Source organism: Thalia democratica, chromosome 5 (assembly GCF_965202585.1).
Source record: "Thalia democratica chromosome 5, ktThaDemo2.hap1.1, whole genome shotgun sequence".
Classification (NCBI taxonomy): domain Eukaryota; kingdom Metazoa; phylum Chordata; class Thaliacea; order Salpida; family Salpidae; genus Thalia; species Thalia democratica.
The window spans coordinates 6545658-6563680 of record NC_139169.1 but is presented as its reverse complement, the minus strand read 5'-3'; the positions used below and the strand labels follow the sequence as shown (position 1 = coordinate 6563680).

The window sequence follows — 18023 nt, the reverse complement described above, 5'->3', positions numbered from 1 at the left end:
TTCAAAACGCCTTTTTGACAGAAGTTTTTAATTTCAGCCTTAGTTAGTATTACACCATTTACTTTTCAAAACCTTTTATTCTGATTTAATTTTTATTACATAATAAAATACCGAAAAAAAGTTAAAATTTGACGACAGTAAGCAAAAAATTAAAATTTTCATGACTGCTTCAAGATTAAAAATCGCTTATTTCTAGTTTATACCCCCTGACTTGCTTTAATTGCCCAAATAGGGGTTTTATGGCTTATAAAAAACTTTTCTTATAAGTACTACAAAACTTCTAATAACTTTTGGGAAACTCCATGTCTACGTTGTTTAGTTATTTATTATTTAATTAATATTAAAATACTTTGATGTATGCAATAAAATAAAATGAGTTGTAGAAAAACTTACTTTAGACAATGTAAGAGTATTTGGTGCTATTAGTTACTTCAAGATAAAATTCTGCTTTTGTAAATTCAAAATGATTTAAAGTTAATACTTAAATTCAAAATAATGATGAATGTTTTCTGCATTTTTCCAGTTTTTAAAATCATCAGTGCAATACTTGATGCATGCAATTAAAAAAAGGCATTGTAAAAAAACTTACTTCAAACAATAAAAAGTTGAGTATTTAGTGGTATTAACTCCGGATAAAAATTAAGCTTCAAAAATAAAAAAAACCACAAACATTCGAATACAACAATTTGGATTTATAAAACTCACATTGTCACGAATTGTTTTTAATCTCTTCTTACAATTGTAATTTTTAAACCCAGTATAACCCTGGGTACTTTAATTTCCATCAACAATTTTCCCAAGTATGTTTTCACAAACGCCATTTTAACAGTTAATAATTTCCTACTCTATTAGTATTATACACCATTTACTTTTCGATTTATTCTGATTAAAGTTTTTTAACATAATAAAAAGTTAAAAAGCAAGTTAAAATCAGACAATAATAAGCAAAAACTAAAATTTTCATGACTGCTTCAAGATTAAAAATCGCTTTACCCCCGGAAATATTAAAATAGCCCTAATAGGGGTGATATGGCATGTAAAAAAAAATTCTAATAAGTATTACAAAATTCTAACAATTTTTGAAATGCCATGTCTACGTTGCTTAGTTGTTTATCAATTAGTTAATATCTAAATATTTTGATGTATGCAAATAGATAAAATGTAGTTGTAAAAAACCTTGCTCCGAACAATAATAAATAAAGTATGTAGTGCTATTAGTCAACTCCGGATAAAATTCAGGCTTCATAAAAATAAAATGATGTAAACTTAATACTTGAATATAAAATAGTGATGTATATTTTCTGCATTTTTCTAGTGTTTAAATTTATCAAATTAATACCTTTGTAATTTTGCACGAAAACCTTTTACTTGAATAGCATTAAATAAACCACAAACATACGAATACAACAATTTGAATTTATAAAACTCTCATTATCCTGAACGCGTACAATCTGTAGTTACAATTAGAATTTGAAACCCAGTTTAATTCTGGGTACTTTGATTTCCATCAACAATTTTTCCAAGTATATTTTCACAAACGCCATTTTAACAGATTATAATTTCCTACTCTATTAGTATTATACACCATTTACTTTTCGATTTAATCTGATTAAATTTTTTAACATAATAAAAAGTTGAAAAGCAAGTTAAAATCAGACAATAATAAGCAAAAACTAAAATTTTCATGACTGCTTCAAGATTAAAAATCGCTTTACCCCCGGAAATATTAAAATAGCCCTAATAGGGGTGATACGGCTTGTAAAAAACTTTTCTAATAAGTATTACAAAATTCTAATAGTTTTTTGAAATGCCATGTCTACGTTGCTTAATTGTTTATCAACTAGTTAATATTAAAATACCTTGATGTATGCAATTTAATAAATTAAGTTGTAGAAAAACTTAATTCAAACAGTAATAAGTTGAGTATTTGGTGCTGTTAGTTACCTCAGGATAAAATCCTAGTTTTATAAATTCAAAATGATATGAAGTTAATATTTAAGTTCAAAATGATGATGTATGTTTTCTGCATCTTTCTTAAGTTTATAATAATCAATTTGATGTTTTTGTAAATTTGCACAAAAGCCTTCTACTTAAGTAAAATTGAGAAAGCCACAAACATTCAATTACAAAAATTGTATTAATTCAAACTCATTTCATTTAATTTATAACGTTAAATTCTTTTTGCAAAATATGCAATTTGAAAACCTATTTCAAACCTGGGTAACACAAATTATCGGGGAAACTCAGAGAATTTTGATTTTTTTTCTTTTTTTTAACTCAGGGCAATTTTGTTTTTTTTCTTTAAGTTTCAGGGAAATTTTAAGATTTTTTAAAAAATCTCAGGGAAAATTATTTTTAGATCTAGGATGAGATTTAATCCAGTTTCAATATTATGTTCAAAAAAATTAATTTTATTTATTTTTAAGTGCTTGTTTAGAAATTTTATAGCTTTGCAGCTAGTTCTTCAATACTCTTAGAACTAACATTGTAATTTTTTAATAAATAATAAAATTTTCAAGGATTTGAAAAAAACTCAGGGAAACTTAGGAAATTTTCTTGGCACTCACGGAAGACTTTTCAACTCAAAGAGTGGCGACTATGTATTAATAAAATCCGGATAACAGTTAGCCTTCATAAAAGTAAAATGATGTGAACTTTATATTTGAATGTAAAATAGTAACGTTTATTTTCTGCATCTTTCTAGTGTTTAAAATCATCAATTTAATATTTTTGTAAATTCGTACGAAAATCTTCTACTTGAGTAACATTAAGAAAGCCACAAACGTTCGATTACAACAACGATATTGATTCAAACTCATTTTCTTGAAAATGTGTTACTTAAAACTTTTCTTGCAAAATTACATTTTGAAAACCTAGTTCAAACCTGGGTAACACAATTATTATTTAGGCCTTTAATTAATTATCTCAATGTTTTTAGTTAAAAAAAAACTAAAGCATGTTTTCAGATTGAAATAATCATTTTAGTTTAAAAATGTGATTAATGTTAGACGTAGGTATGACTAAATTTAAAGTTGTCATAAATTAAAAAAAATTGAACGAAAACCTTCTTCTGGAGCGACATTAAAAAACCACAAACATTCGATTACAATTAACTTAGATTAATCAGGCTCGTAACATATTTTGATTGGTGCTTTAAGAATATCATATTGAAAATCCAGTACAAACCTGGATAGTTTAAGCCGTTTACTTTATTACCACGTATTATCACGGTTTCACAAAAGCCTGGAATTTGACAATTTAGACAAACAAAAGAACTGAATTTGAAATCCTTAAAAAAACAATTAAGAATTTTTAAGAAAAATCACTAAAAAACCGGGAATTTTTGACTAATTCAAAAATTACCCAAATCTAGTCATTACCCCCTGACTTGCCTTAATCGCCCAAATAGGAGTTGCTACCCTATTGGAACCCTGATCTACAGCCATTAAGCTTTTATATCACATTATAATCATTTTTAGAATAATATAAATTATCAATATATTTTAAACACTATTGTTTTTGATTTATTCAGGAGTTCAGAGTGCAAGCCTACAGAGCGGAACACAAACAAGACATGATTCACGCGGTTGATGAATTTTTAGATGATTCTGTGGTATTAGCACCCAATGTTATGCAAAACACAGATATGCTGAAACATTTGATCGATTATCAGAAGAACTTAGTTAAAAGAAACAAAATGAAACAGCATCCTAATGGTTTGTTGGAATTCTATATTTTTTTATATTGTCTGATGTTAATATCTTTAAATATTAAACGACTTGTAAATCTAACTTGTTACGTTTGTAGTAATTAAAAATTATTATTAATGTACAAAAACATCATGCTTTTATAAACTAGTATTTAAAGTTTTGAGAATTAAGTACCTGTAAGTTAAACTTAATATTTTGTTAGTTTGTTAGTTATTCTAAGATTTCTTTTAAATAATTTGTTTTGTAACAACTTTTGACCTGAACTCATTAGAATTTAAATTCTTATAACAAATAATATATAAAACAACAAGGAGAGAAAAAGAATAAACTTATATTTCTTATAACACAAAGCACACCAAAGTATTTGAATATCTGAATTCTTTAATATATATATAACAAAAAACTATTTGAAATATCAGTTTATACCAGTTTTATATTTTTCTGTAGAGTCGCTCTTTTGACTAAGTATTTTCACAAAATTTTTATTATCACCACACAGAGTCGAATGAGAAGGAGAAATTGCTCGATGATGACGACAAACAATCGCTTGTTACGTCACAAAATAAAAACAACGACGGGGGATTCCCTGAACTGAGAAGAACTGGAAAGTATTTTGGAGGTCTTTTCAAAGATGTAAAAAGAAGGTTAACTATTAATTTGTTAATAACTATTTTATTTATGTTTGTTATGTGTTTTTCTTCAATACAATGAAAAGTGTTTTATACTTAACTACCATGTAGAGTCATTTTCGCACTTACAAACAGTTTTTGATAAAAATACAAATTAGATGTTTTGCTATATAGTTTTTACGTTTATGTTGTAGATACAAACAGTATTGGAGTGATATAAAAGACGGATTGAATGTACAATGTTTATTTAATTGTTAATTTATTAAATATTCTAACAGATACAAACAGTACTGGAGTGATATAAAAGACGGATTGAATGTGCAATGTTTGGCTGCAATTATTTTTATTTACTTCGCTGCTTTATCTCCAGCTATTACTTTCGGTGGATTGCTAGGTTAGTGAAAACATCTTAAAATAAATTAGTTTATTATATTTTTTGGTGTGAAAACTATTATCGCTTAAAAAAGGTTTATTTAAATTGAAATCTTTCTCAAATTAAAATGTAAAGTTTTAATAAAAGTTTATTACAGAAAATACTTCAAAAAATAATATAAATAACATCAAACAAAATTGTTAAAATTTAATTTTCCAAGAGTTTATCATTTGTAGAAGCTTTACAATTTATGTTTAGATAAACTTAAAACTTTTTTTAATAAGTTCCGTTGTTGAATTTTTTAATAGGTACTTAAAACACTAAATATGCAATAAAAGAGCTTTGAATTAATTTTTGCAAACAATTGTGAAATAATTGAAAGAAAAATGTAAAGTTTTAATATTAAAATGAATGTATAAAGTTAAAACTGTTTATGTGAACTTTCAAAGTTGTTATGAAAAGTTGATATTAAAAATATTGATAAAAAGGATTTCTATAAAATGATTTTCTATAAGTATTCTGCCTAAAATTCTATGAAATTTATTCTATATATTGTTTATTATACTATTAAGTAATAACCTTGTGTTGTCTCTTATGATTCTAGGAAAAAAATTATTAAACGAGTGATATAATTTCGTTTTTAAATAACAGTATACTTTAGTACTGCTGTATTAAATATACTATATCTAATGAATATGATGAATGAAATACTTAATAGATTTTATGAAATGTTTTCTTCACTGGAGTAAAAGTTGTAAATTTTACTAAATAGCAACCGGTTTTATGATAGGAGCTAATTAGAGCATTCTAATCAATTTTTTAGTAAAGTATTTTTAATACCTGGTGAGGAAATAAATAACATGATATGAGCTAATTACTAAATTCTTATGAACTTTTGAATAATTTTTTATTTTTTCCAGGTGAGAAAACAAACAATATGATTGGTGCTTCCGAGATGTTGCTTGGTTGCTGCATATCTGGTGTTTTGTATGGTCTATTTGCCGGTCAACCAATGCTCATAATTGGTTCGACAGGACCATTACTCGTATTTGAAGAAGCTGTCTATGAGGTACATTTAATAGTTTTTTTAATAATTGGTTGCTTTTAATGGTTTTTAGCTGGGTACTAAAAGAAGAAGTTTTCAAATTTTTCTGACAAAAAGTTAGCTTTACGTATACATAAAAGCTATCAAAGTGTGCGGTATAACTTTTTTAACCTAATTGCTTTGGTTTATGCGCAGATATTTAAATATTGATCTTTAGTTTAATAGATTTATTCTGTTATTTTGTGTGTTTTATTCTTCAGTGTGTTTGTGATGAGTTTGTATAAAAAATAATTTTAAGACTAAATTTATTATGTTGACTATGTATGATAAGCTTTTTTATATTATTTATTTTTATTAGTTTTGTAGTGAATTAATTTTTAAACAAAGATTGTTAAAATTAAAATGGACACAGTTAAAATTACTAATATTTTTCTACACAGTTCTGTACAGCAAACGGTTGGAGCTTTCTAGCGTTCCGTGTTTGGGTTGGTTTGTGGATTTCAATAATTTCTATATTGATGGTCATGTTCGAAGGAAGTTTCATAATTTCTTACATCACAAAATTCACTGAGGAGATATTTTCGACTCTGATATCACTGATATTCATATTTGAAACTTTCAGCAAACTTTCTAAAGTGAGTTTTGATTAGTTTTTTAATTATTGATTTAGATTCTACCTTAATATTAATTTAGATAAATAATTTAGGATCATTATTTTTTTCAAGTTCATCAGATCCGAGGCCAATTTTTATTCGGTCTTGTAAAATTTTGAATTTTTTGAAAACATATTTATTTTAATAAGCACATTAATTAAATAGAAATTTACAAGTATTATTTTGAAACTAAATTAACACCAAAATCCAATAGACTTACTAAGAACAAGAAATAAAAAAAAATTGAAAATAAGTCTTTTGAATATTTTTAATTTATCTTATTTCAAAGTTCCCTCAAACAAAAAAATAATATGATCTAAACACAACGAAACAGATAGAGTGTTTTAAATTTTATACAAGTATTTAAAAAAAATCCGAATTGTTTTATAAATATTTTTTATCATGCAGACATACCAAGAGCACCCACTCAAATCGGACTACTCGACACCTTCAGTAAACCTAACTGATAATATGACGTCACAATCAAATATGACGTCACCAGACGAGTTGGGTCAACCAAACACCGCACTGTTGACCACAATTCTCATGTTCGGGACTTTTACCATCGCCTGTTTCCTCAGAATGTTCAAGTTTGTTGAAAATGTTTACTAATTTAAATTTTATGTTAATGTAAATGTTAGATTATTTTGTTATTCGTTTGAAAAGACGTTCTAAATGTTTTATTTTGAAAGTTACCAGGTATTTTTTTGCTAAAAGTTTGAAGATCAGTAGTTCTTAAACTTCTTTTTTTGTTTTTCACCCCTTTTTGGACAAATTTACTCCCAATATACAAAATAGTATTTAATTTGAGGAAAAATTTTAGATTTTTTTCTAAAAATACTAAAGTTTAAAGAGTTTATTTAACTTTAAAAAGATAAAGTTAAATATTAATTTATAAACTAAAATAACAATGAAAAATATTGATTTACACAACTTGTAATAAAAAAAATTACCCCTTAAAACAAGGTAATTTACCCCAGGGGTAAATTTACCCCAGTTTAAGTATCGCTGTTTTAGATGGTAACAATTTTATAAAATATTCAAATAGTTTTATGAGTATTAATTTTAAATATAAAATAATGAGTGTGTTATTTTGATATTAAGTTATATATATTTTCAAGTTTTATATAATATTCTAAATATAAGACATTTTATAAACTAATTTTTCAATTTTCTTACAGAGAAAGCAAGTTCTTCAGTTCGAGTGTTCGTAGAATGATTGGAGATTTTGGTGTTCCGATCGCTATTATCATAATGGTTTTGATGGATTATCTGATAAAAGATACTTATACACAGGTTAATTTATAAAATACTTAGATATAATAGCAATTATTTTAATTGATATTTTAATGAAGTATAGTTATTCTCAACTAAATACATTATTATTTGTGAAAAATTACAACTATATCAAAGAATTTAAATGAATATTACACTGGTAGAATCACTGCTTTACATCTAGTAAATTTGGTTTGAAATTAAAAAAATTCAAATAAAAAATCCCCACAACAGAAACTGAACGTACCTGACGGATTGGAACCGACGGACCCCACAAGAAGTTGGCTTGTCAATCCCTTGGATGGGGGATTTCCCGTTTACATGACATTTCTAGCCGTTGTTCCCGCTTTATTGGTGTATATACTGATTTTCATGGAATCTCAAATTACTGAGTTAGTATTGCTTTATATAAAAATAAAAATTAATAGTTTTATTAATCGTTTTTTATGCTGGTATTTAAAAAAAAAGAAAGCTAAAAACTGATAAATAATACTTAATAAACAGAATGATAATATCAAAGAAGCAAATAAAGAAAGGAACTGGTTTTCATTTGGACACTTTAGTAATTGGAATGTTGAATTTCATATTACCATTATTAGGTTTGTTTTATATTATGCAATTTTTAGTAGTATTGGTTTAATACCAGTGTTTTAAAAGTTAAATTAAAACAATACTAATAAAAAGTATATTACTTTAGTTAATGAGTTGTTACAACTTAACTTTTTAAAATGATTTGTTTCTTAATTTCTTTATTTTAAAACAAGTATCATGTTTCAAAATTTTAATTTATTTCATTTTTATAAAGGTGTTTAAGCTTGCAAAGATTGTTTACAACATATACAAATTTATTCTTACAACAGGCCTGCCACTAGTGTGCGCTGCAACATTAAGATCATTAACCCATTGCAACGCATTGTTGGTGTTCGACAACCGGATTGCTCCAGGTGAATCCCCTAAACTGATTGGGGTGCGGGAACAGAGAGTCACCACCGTCGTCGTAAACGCGTTGCTAGGTGAGTTGTGTTGTTGGTTGTTAGAGAGATTGTTTTAAATTATATTATGGTTAGTCTGCAATTTGGGTGAAAAACAACTGTTTCATTGAAAGTTGTTATATTTAGTTGATTTCTTTTGATCGGTTTAAAGCAGGGATTTCCCAAAATAAGCCATATGGCCCCTTAAGGGCCATTACAGAAATTTTGAGTAGTACAGGAGACTTGCCATGATTTGAAACTTACACTCAATATTCTGAATTGATGGTGCACAGTAAGAAATAAAAAAAGTCTTAGGTGTTTTTAAAAGAAGTTTTTTAAGAAATTTTGTTGGAGGGAGCTACAGCGTTTTTATTACTTCAAAGGGGGCCTCATAAAAAAATTTGGGAAAACCTGGTTTAAATTTTTTTATCTAAAGTTTATAAAAATTTTGATACAATCTTAGCGTCATTAATTTGCCTCTATATTACTTGCTTAAAAAAGGAATTTATTTTATTTATTTGTTTCGATTAAAAAAAAAAGTGTTACCAGTTGATTTAAATTTCATACAGTTTTTGTATTGAAAGATACTATTTGATCAATTTATTGTCAATTAGAAAAAAAAATTGATGATTAAAAGCAACTAAATAAACAGGAGTATCAATCTTACTGCAACCTATACTGAAAGAAATCCCATTGGCAGTATTGTTCGGAATATTTTTATATATGGGAGTAATGAGTTTGAATGGAGTTGAACTAGTTGAAAGAATTCACATGCTTTTTATGCCTGCTAAAAATTATCCAGATTTCAACTTTGTTAATATCGTAAGTTTTGTTTATTTGATTATTTATTATATTTAATTTTATTACATGCTGTTCATGCCCGCTAAAAATTATCCAGATTTCAACTTTGTTAATATCGTAAGTTTTGTTGTTTGTTTTTAAGCTTTTATCTATTTTTTGTTTGCTATTAATGCCTGCTAAAAATTACCCGGATTAAAATTTCGTTAATATCGTAAGTTTTGTTTATTTAAAAATTAAAGTAACTTCAACTGAGTTGAAAATTAAAAAATCTAATTTGAAAACTCACCAAATTCAAATAATTAAAATTTATAAAAACTTACACGAAAATGTCCTTTTTTAGTAACATTTCAAAAACCGTTTAATTTAATTAATTATTATAGTTAGTTTTATAGCTTGTTATTTATGTCTGCTAAGAATTACCTGGTTTCAATTTTGTTAATACTGTTAGTTTCTAATAATAAAAAATAACTTTAATTAAGTTGTGAACTTTAGTTTAGAATTAAACCAGGTACTTTGAAAATAATTAAAACTTTCAAAAACTTGCACGAAAACCTTTTACTTTAGTAACATTAAAAAAACCACCAACATTCAATTACAAAAACTGACATATATTGATACCTAACTATTACAATTAGATTATTTGTAATAAAGTCCAATTTGAACACCTGGTACAAACCTGGGTTACTATCGTTACCTCTTATTCACACTGATATCAACGAATTATCAGTGTTGGAATCAATTTGAACACCCAGCGTAAAACTGGATAGTAAATATTTTATTGAAAATTTTGGTTCAAAGTTAAATTTTTACTTAAAAAATTCAACAAATAAAACATATTCAAACATATAAGAATTTCAACAGAAACCTTCTACTTCAGTAACATTCAAAAACCCCCAAACATGCGATTACAAAAAATTAAGTTTTTTGACATTTAAACTTAACAGTTTAAGTTCTTAGGGATGAAATAAATTGCATGAAACTTAACTGAATACCTAGTGTAAACCTGGGTTACTAATATCAAAACCTTTTCACATTTAATTTTCAACAAAACTATTCTCCAATGTTTAAAGCGATTTGATTAGTTTTGTTACCCAGCGCAAATCTTAATACTTTGTTAAAGTTGAGAGAAGAAATTAAAAAAAAAAAATTAGATGAACAGTGAATTTTCAAAGATATTCTGTAAGTCCTTTTTAAAATTTCATTTAGAAAATCTTTAAACGTTGCTTTCTTATAAATACAACAAAAACTAAAATAATTATAACAATAGTATTAATATATATTTGTTTTCAGTTTCGTAAATATTGTTAGTTTGTGGTATTGTGAAATTAATTTACACTACGACTTTAATGGTATTGTAAGTTTAAGAAAATAAAGCAATTTCAATTTATTTAAAAATTTTGAAACAAGTTTTGTCACCTCCAAATTATTTTTTTTATAAACTCGCAAAAAACCTTTCACTTGTGTAGCGTTGATAAAAACACAAACGTTAGATTACAAGAATGTGTACTTATTTAGAATCATTTCAAGACTCTGCCATCTGCTGAAAATTTTTCAAATTTCAAAACCCAGTACAAACCTGGGATGCAATAGTTTCATTTTAAACAACAGTATTTGCAACTGCATGTTCCCTCAAAGGTAACTTTGGGCATCAGTTGGCGGTACGCATCAAGGGTAATTAACTGGTGAAAGAGGGGCGATTAGTTTTAAAATTTCTGCAAGTTGGCGATCAAGAAATAAGTCTGGAAAACTCTGAATTAAACTGAGGTTGGGAAAAAGGCCCTAGACATAAAACTTAATTAAGTGGTAAACTTTTAAAATTGTTCTGTCTAATCTCAACCAATTTTAAAAGGTGCTAAGAGTCATAATGTATTGTTTACTCAAATATTTAAAAAAATTTAAATTGAGATTTCAATTCGATTAATATTGTTAGTTTTTAATACTAAAAAATAACCTTTTCTTTGTTGAAAACATTAGTTTAAAATTAAACCATTTACTTTGATAATAACTAAAAATTTAAAAAATTTTCACGAAAACCTCCTACTTTAGCAACATTAAAATAACCACAAACATTCAAATACAAAAACTGATACTTATTGATACCTAATTACAACATACATGTAAAAATGATTCTAAAATATCAATTTAAAACCTAGTACATACCTGGGTTATTATCGTTTATTCTTAATCACACATAATATCAACAAAGCAAATTACTAGTGTTGGAATCAATTTGAACACTCAGCGTAATACTGAATAGTAAATATTTTAGTTGAAAATTTTGGTTCAAACTTGAATTTTTCTTTTAAAATTCATTGAATTAAACTTATAACAATTTGAACGTAAACCTTCTACTTCAGTAACATTCAAAAACCCCCAAACATACGATTACAAAAGAGTAAAGTTTTTTGACATTTAAACTTAACATTTTAAGTTCTTAGGGATGAAATAAATTGCATAATAGTCAACTGAATTTATAATGTAAACCTGGGTTACTAAAATCAAAACCTTTTCACATTTAATTTTCAACAAAACTATTCTCCAATGTCTAAAGCGATTTGATTAGTTTTGTTACCCAGCGCAAATCTTAATACTTTGTTAAAGTTGAGAGAAGAAAGTTGCTAAAAAGTTTAGATGAACAGTGGATTTTCAAAATTAATCTATTGTTTTTAATAATTCATTAAGAAAATTCTAAACAAGTTGTGAAACATTGCTTTCTTATAAATACAACAAAAACAAAAATAATTATAAAGATAGTATTAATATATGTTTGTTTCTAGTTTCGTAAATATTGTTAGTTTGTGATATTTTAAAAATAATTTACACTACAACTATGATGATATTGTAAGTTTAAGAGATTAAAGCAATTTTAATTTTTTTTAAAAGTTTGAAACAAGTTTTCTTCCCTCCAAATTCAATTTTTTTTTGTAAACTTTCCGAAAACTTTTCACTTGAGTAACGTTGAAAAAAACACAAACACTAGACTACAAGAATGTGTACTTATTTAGAATCATTTCAAGTTACTGCCTTCTGCTCTAAAATTTTTAGAATTTCAAAACCCAGTACAAACCTGGGATGCAAAAGTTTCATTATAAACAACAGTATGTAAAACTGCATGTTTCCCTTAGGGCAGTGGTTCCCAACCTTTTTGATGCCCCGCACCCCTAAAGTCTGTTAATTTGATCTCGCACCCCTAACACTATATGCTATAATAATTTTTTAAATAAATATCATTCCACTTCCTTATCTTTGACATGATTGACTACTAATTAAATAAACTATATTCTAAGAAAAATAAAAAAGTTAATTACTAAGATTTTTTTTTTCGTAAAGTTTATACAAAAACAATGCTTCAGCCTATGACTTCATCATACAGTTTTTTAAGATTTGAAAAAGTATTAGAAGTGAGGAAAAAGCACTAGAAAAGTAATAAATATTAGGCTTAAACTTAAAACTAAACTTTTTATACATTTTGTTATGAATATATATACTTAAAAATAAAAATCAGCTGTTCTAAGTTAAGCTTATGTAATCTTTTATTTTCAAAACTATTAGCAGCTAGGAGGTTTCAAAATAATAAAGGTTTGAGTTAAGATTTTAAAAAATTAAAAGATGTTTAGTCTTAAGTTGTCAAAAGATATGTATAAAAGCAAATACAAAAAAAGTTTGTATGCTTACAACATAAATAGAAAAAAGTAGATTGAAAAAGGTAAACGGTTTAAGTTTAAAAAAGAAATGAATAGAAATAAAGTTGATGTATTGAAAACTTTTGCTGATTTATAAAAGTTGGTTTCACTAAAGCTAAAAACAAGTTTTATTAAATGGTTTAACACACAGAAATTGCTGAGAATTTTACAATTTACTGATGTTAAATTTTTAAGCACCACTTTCTGCACAACTAAGCTTAAAAAAAGATTACATTATAAATGTAATAGACTTAACAGCTAATAAAAAACCTGTTGAAGATACTAATTTTTATCTAAATATTTCAATTAAAATAGATGCTAGCTCATAAACTATTTTAAACAATTAATGGCCAGTTAAGAAAATAAAGTATTTAAAGAATAAATGATTAAAATTAAAGGTGTAAAACTCTAAGAAAGCTTTACTGAAATTTTAATTATAAACTAACAGCTATTAATAAAAATAGTAAAATGAATTTACTTCTAGAAAAGCGCTCTTGCTCTATGACGTATTAATAAAATTCATTCATTCAGAAAATTAGCGCTAACTCCTTTTTATAACAAATTGTACTTTTTTAACTTTATAAACTTTATCAGAGAGTGAAAATCTCCTTCTTTATCATACAAAAATTAAAAGCCATCTCGCACCCCCTGGAATGCTGACTCACACCCCCAAGGGGTGCGAGCACCCCTGGTTGGGAACCCCTGCCTTAGGGGCAACTTTGGTCATCAGGGGGTAGTATGTAGCGAGGCGGGAAAAAAAGGATAATAAAGTGGTTATGTCTAATTAGAGTGGCGATTAGTTTTAAAATTTCTGCGAAATTGGCGATTGTGTAAACAAGTCTGGAAAACTCTGACTTAAATTAAGGTTGGAAAAAAGGCCCTGGGCATAAAACTTAATAAAGTGGTAAATTTTAAAATAATTTTATTTAATCTTTTTCAGTTTTAAAGGTGCTAAGAGTCGTAATGTATTGTTTAATAATGAGTATGATTAGACCTCGAGTATTTAAATAAATCTATCCCAATTTCAATTACGGTAATACTTTCAGTTTTTAATTGTAAAAGTTTCTAGGTTATGTTAAATTTGTAAGTTTGGTAGTAGATTAATGACATTAAATTATTTTAATTCATTTATTATTGTTTATTTTCATGTTAAAAAGTAGTATAGCATAAGTTCTAATAACATAAGTTAAATTAATGATTTTTGTTAATACTGTTAAGTGTTAATATAGAAAGTTACTAGGTTTTTAAAGTGTATATACGTAAAATATGATAGTTTTTAAAATTTTTGTAATGCTGTTAGTATTAACAAATTTTTAAATACATGTAGTTATAAATTTGTAACTATTGTAGACGATTTAAAACTATAGTTTATATTAATCATTTTGTTTTTATTTCAAAAATTTAAGTATCTTTAACTTCTTTGTTCAGGTTTTAAATTAAGTTTTTGTTGAAATAAAAGTTGAAAAGTTGTCAAAATTTTTCCAAGTTTGCTCGAAAACTTTCTACTTGAATAACATGAAAATAACCACAAACATTCAATTACATCAGTTTATTTTTATTTAGACTCATTTGATTCAAAATAATTGCTATCTAGTTTATTAACGAAAATACTTTGAAAACCCAGATCAAACCTGGGAAGTTGGTACTTGTTTTAAATAAGTTTAAAGAATCTCCCTGCAAAATTTATGTTCGATTTTGAGTTTTTAAAATTATTAAATTTAAGTTGAGGTTTACTGAATCTATTTTCATAAAAACCCACCTGACGAAAATTTGAGCACCTTCTAGATATTGCCCCTTTACTAATTAGTTACCCATTTACTATTTCGTTGCCTTACTAATTAAAGCCCCCGAAAGAGATAATATTGACCACTTTGAAAAAAACTGGTTTTAGTATAATTTTTGACAAGATTTACATACTGAATATAAATAAGTCTTTAATCAGTCCATAACAAAATCAATTTTCGTTTGTGATTTTTATACAAAATTAATAATAAAAAATCATTTTACTGAAGTTTATTGAAGAAGGGTTTTGAACTTATATGTTGTGCAGTAAAAATTTGTAGATTTTTCTAACAATCATTAGATTTTTTCAATCTTTTTAGCAAATATTCATTAAAAAAAAGCTTAGAAAGTTATAATGAAGGTCTTATAAATGCAATCAAATCTTAATTACTTATACAAATAGTAGTTTTTGACATTTTATTTATACATGTGCTATGATTTAAAATATTTGTGTTAGTTTAATTAGTTTCTGCTATAACAAATTCATGTTTACATATTTAAACAATTTAATTATTTTATTAGATATTCTTATTAATATTTGTTACACAATTAGGTCCAACCATGAGTTATACACGTTTACACATTTTTTGATTTTTGAAAATAGAAGTAATATTTTTATTTTTAGATTTTCACCTGATTTAATTTGTCAATACTTAAGTATTAAATTAAGGTTTTGTTGAAACAAAATATTAAGTTATCAGAAATTTTATGCTTTGCATGAAAACCTTTTACTTAAGTAACGTCGGAAAAACCACAAACATTCGATTACAATATTTTATACTTATGCAGACTCATATTACAAAAATCAATCACCCCAAAATCTTTCGACTAGTTTGTGAATTTGAAAACCCAGTTAAAACCTGGGTTATAAAAAATCTCATTAAAATATAATTCTTAAATTTCTCAGAGTTAAAATAGAAAGTGAGTGTTTAAACAAAATAACTATTTATTTTTTAAAGGTTGTAAAATAGTGCTAATAATAACAATTAAAAATATTTAAACATAAGTAGCTTATTGGTATTTTGTTTGTATGGATGTTATGATTGATAATATTACTTTCATTTAATTATGAGGACCGTATTTTATTTTGTTTATCTAGTGCAACCATGGATGATTCATATTTAACCATATATTCAAACTTTGTGGCTTAGAATGTGATTGATAGTATAGTTAATAATATTTTTTACAATTGTTATTCTTGGTAAGACTCACTTTATTTTTTTTATTTAGGTTCAACCATGGAGAATTCACGTGTACACTTTCATTCAAATATTATGTTTGATTGTACTGTGGTTCGTCAAAAGCACAATACTGAAAATTGCTTTTCCCTTCTTCTTAGTATTGACCGTTCCTCTCAGAAGGAAAATAATAACCAGGTTCTACACCAAGCGTGAATTGCAAGCTGTGAGTTTTGTTTAACATTTTAAAAATAATTGAATAAGAAAATTACAGAAATACAACCCAAATATAGACATTAATTTAAAATAAACTCCTTAAATAGTTTTACTTGTGAGTTTTGTTTAATATTTTTGAAAAAATTGGAAAAAAAAAATTTAAGGAAAATTAAATTTGATCAACAGACTCCAAACATTTCTTTTTTTTATTTTCTTAATTTAAAAAAAAAAATTACAGAAGTACAATCCAAATCTAACCATAAAATTAAGATAAACTTCTTTGAATTACTGGCATAAGTATTTGTATTTTTTTATAGAATAAGTTATTTATGAGTTTTTTTTCAAAATTTAGGAAGTTAAGTTTTAAACTATTATAATTATATAAAGTTTGTTTAAAACAGTAAAATCATACATAAGTATTTAAAGAATTGACAAATAAAAAAGTTATTCTTTGAATTATTACTTTCTAAATAGTTCAAATAAATGATAAATACAGCAGTAAATTTACTTATGATAATTTGTAAGAGTTTCAATGTGCTTATGTGTATTTTTAATTGCAAAAAAAAAACAGTAATCATTATTAGAAAGTTTGTACATATTTATTGCTCAATAAAATTGGCAATAAAACTTTTATTAAACTTTTTTTTAGTCTAAATTGTAATAAATGTATTTTAAATTTTTTTTTTTTTTTGCAGCTGGATTAAGAGAAATGCAGTTGGAAATTTTATTTCGAAATCCATCCATATACTTAGTTATTTCAATTATAATAACTTTTTAAATTGTAATTAATTATTTTTATTGCTTCTACTTTCCAAAAAGTCCGACTTCGAAATTTTTCCTCAAAAATTTTCAATCAAAAACTTATGTTCTTCAATTAACTGTTTATTTTTATTTCATCAAAAAAGCCAAATTTAGGTTGTTTAAATAATTTTTAGACTCTGTATTAACTCTGTAGGCTTTAATAGCTAACTTGTGTAGTCAAAATAATCTTTAGTTTATATTTAAAGTACTTAGTTGCTTTTTACTAAGAAAATTGCTAGACTAACAAGTTTATTTTGTAGACCGTCGAATTTTTTTAATTTTCCCCAAAAAGACTTCATTTTGTGTTTTTTCTTCAATTTATGCATTTTTTGTCGAATCTTTTTTTATGTTGATATCAAATTTATTATTTGCAGTAGAATTTTATATGCTTATATAGGTATACACACTATTTAATTTTCATTGTTATCTTTCAAAACCTATTCTTCATTGTTTGAATTATTTTGGTATTAGATTACTTATTTAGTTAAGATTATAATAGCAGTATTACGATTTCTGAGTTTCGATTAAACTATGCTGAATAAAAAGTTTAGCCTAACTTATATTAAACATTTTAAATATTTTCTAAATTTTTGTTCTAACAAATAACGCCTTACTTCAATATTAAATTTGATAGCAAAATTTAAAGTTATAAATAAAATTACAAACTTTCCCAAAAAATAAAGTAGGTTTTTGTATTGAATTTTAACAAAAAAATATTAAAAAGAAAAAAAAAAAATTTCAAATGTAGATGATAAATAACTTTTGCCAAAATAACTTTTGATCTAGCACTTACTTAAAAGAATTCTATATAATGTTTATGAGGTTTACTGTTTAAGTGATACTTGTTCCGAAGTTTTTAATTTGCAATTTACAGGAATAATTGACATTTGTTCTGTTAGCTGATAT

General features: G+C 25.5%; 1 protein-coding gene across 4 annotated transcripts in view; it reads left to right on the top strand.

The window, feature by feature from the left end:
* The window catches only part of LOC145836084 (band 3 anion transport protein-like), a 54010-nt gene extending 36491 nt beyond the window's left edge, over positions 1-17519 (top strand). For all 4 annotated transcript variants that reach the window (XM_082943884.1, XM_082943885.1, XM_082943886.1 and 1 more), the window contains 13 exons: positions 3533-3716; positions 4210-4354; positions 4618-4733; positions 5633-5781; positions 6198-6392; positions 6819-7000; positions 7592-7706; positions 7920-8077; positions 8190-8284; positions 8546-8698; positions 9309-9478; positions 16153-16326; positions 17012-17519. In XM_082943884.1, the coding sequence (XP_082800010.1) occupies positions 3533-3716; positions 4210-4354; positions 4618-4733; positions 5633-5781; positions 6198-6392; positions 6819-7000; positions 7592-7706; positions 7920-8077; positions 8190-8284; positions 8546-8698; positions 9309-9478; positions 16153-16326; positions 17012-17020 (1845 nt within the window). In that variant the 3' untranslated portion in view covers positions 17021-17519. The remainder of the gene's footprint in view (positions 1-3532; positions 3717-4209; positions 4355-4617; positions 4734-5632; positions 5782-6197; positions 6393-6818; positions 7001-7591; positions 7707-7919; positions 8078-8189; positions 8285-8545; positions 8699-9308; positions 9479-16152; positions 16327-17011) is intronic.
* Positions 17520-18023: the final 504 nt, after the last annotated feature.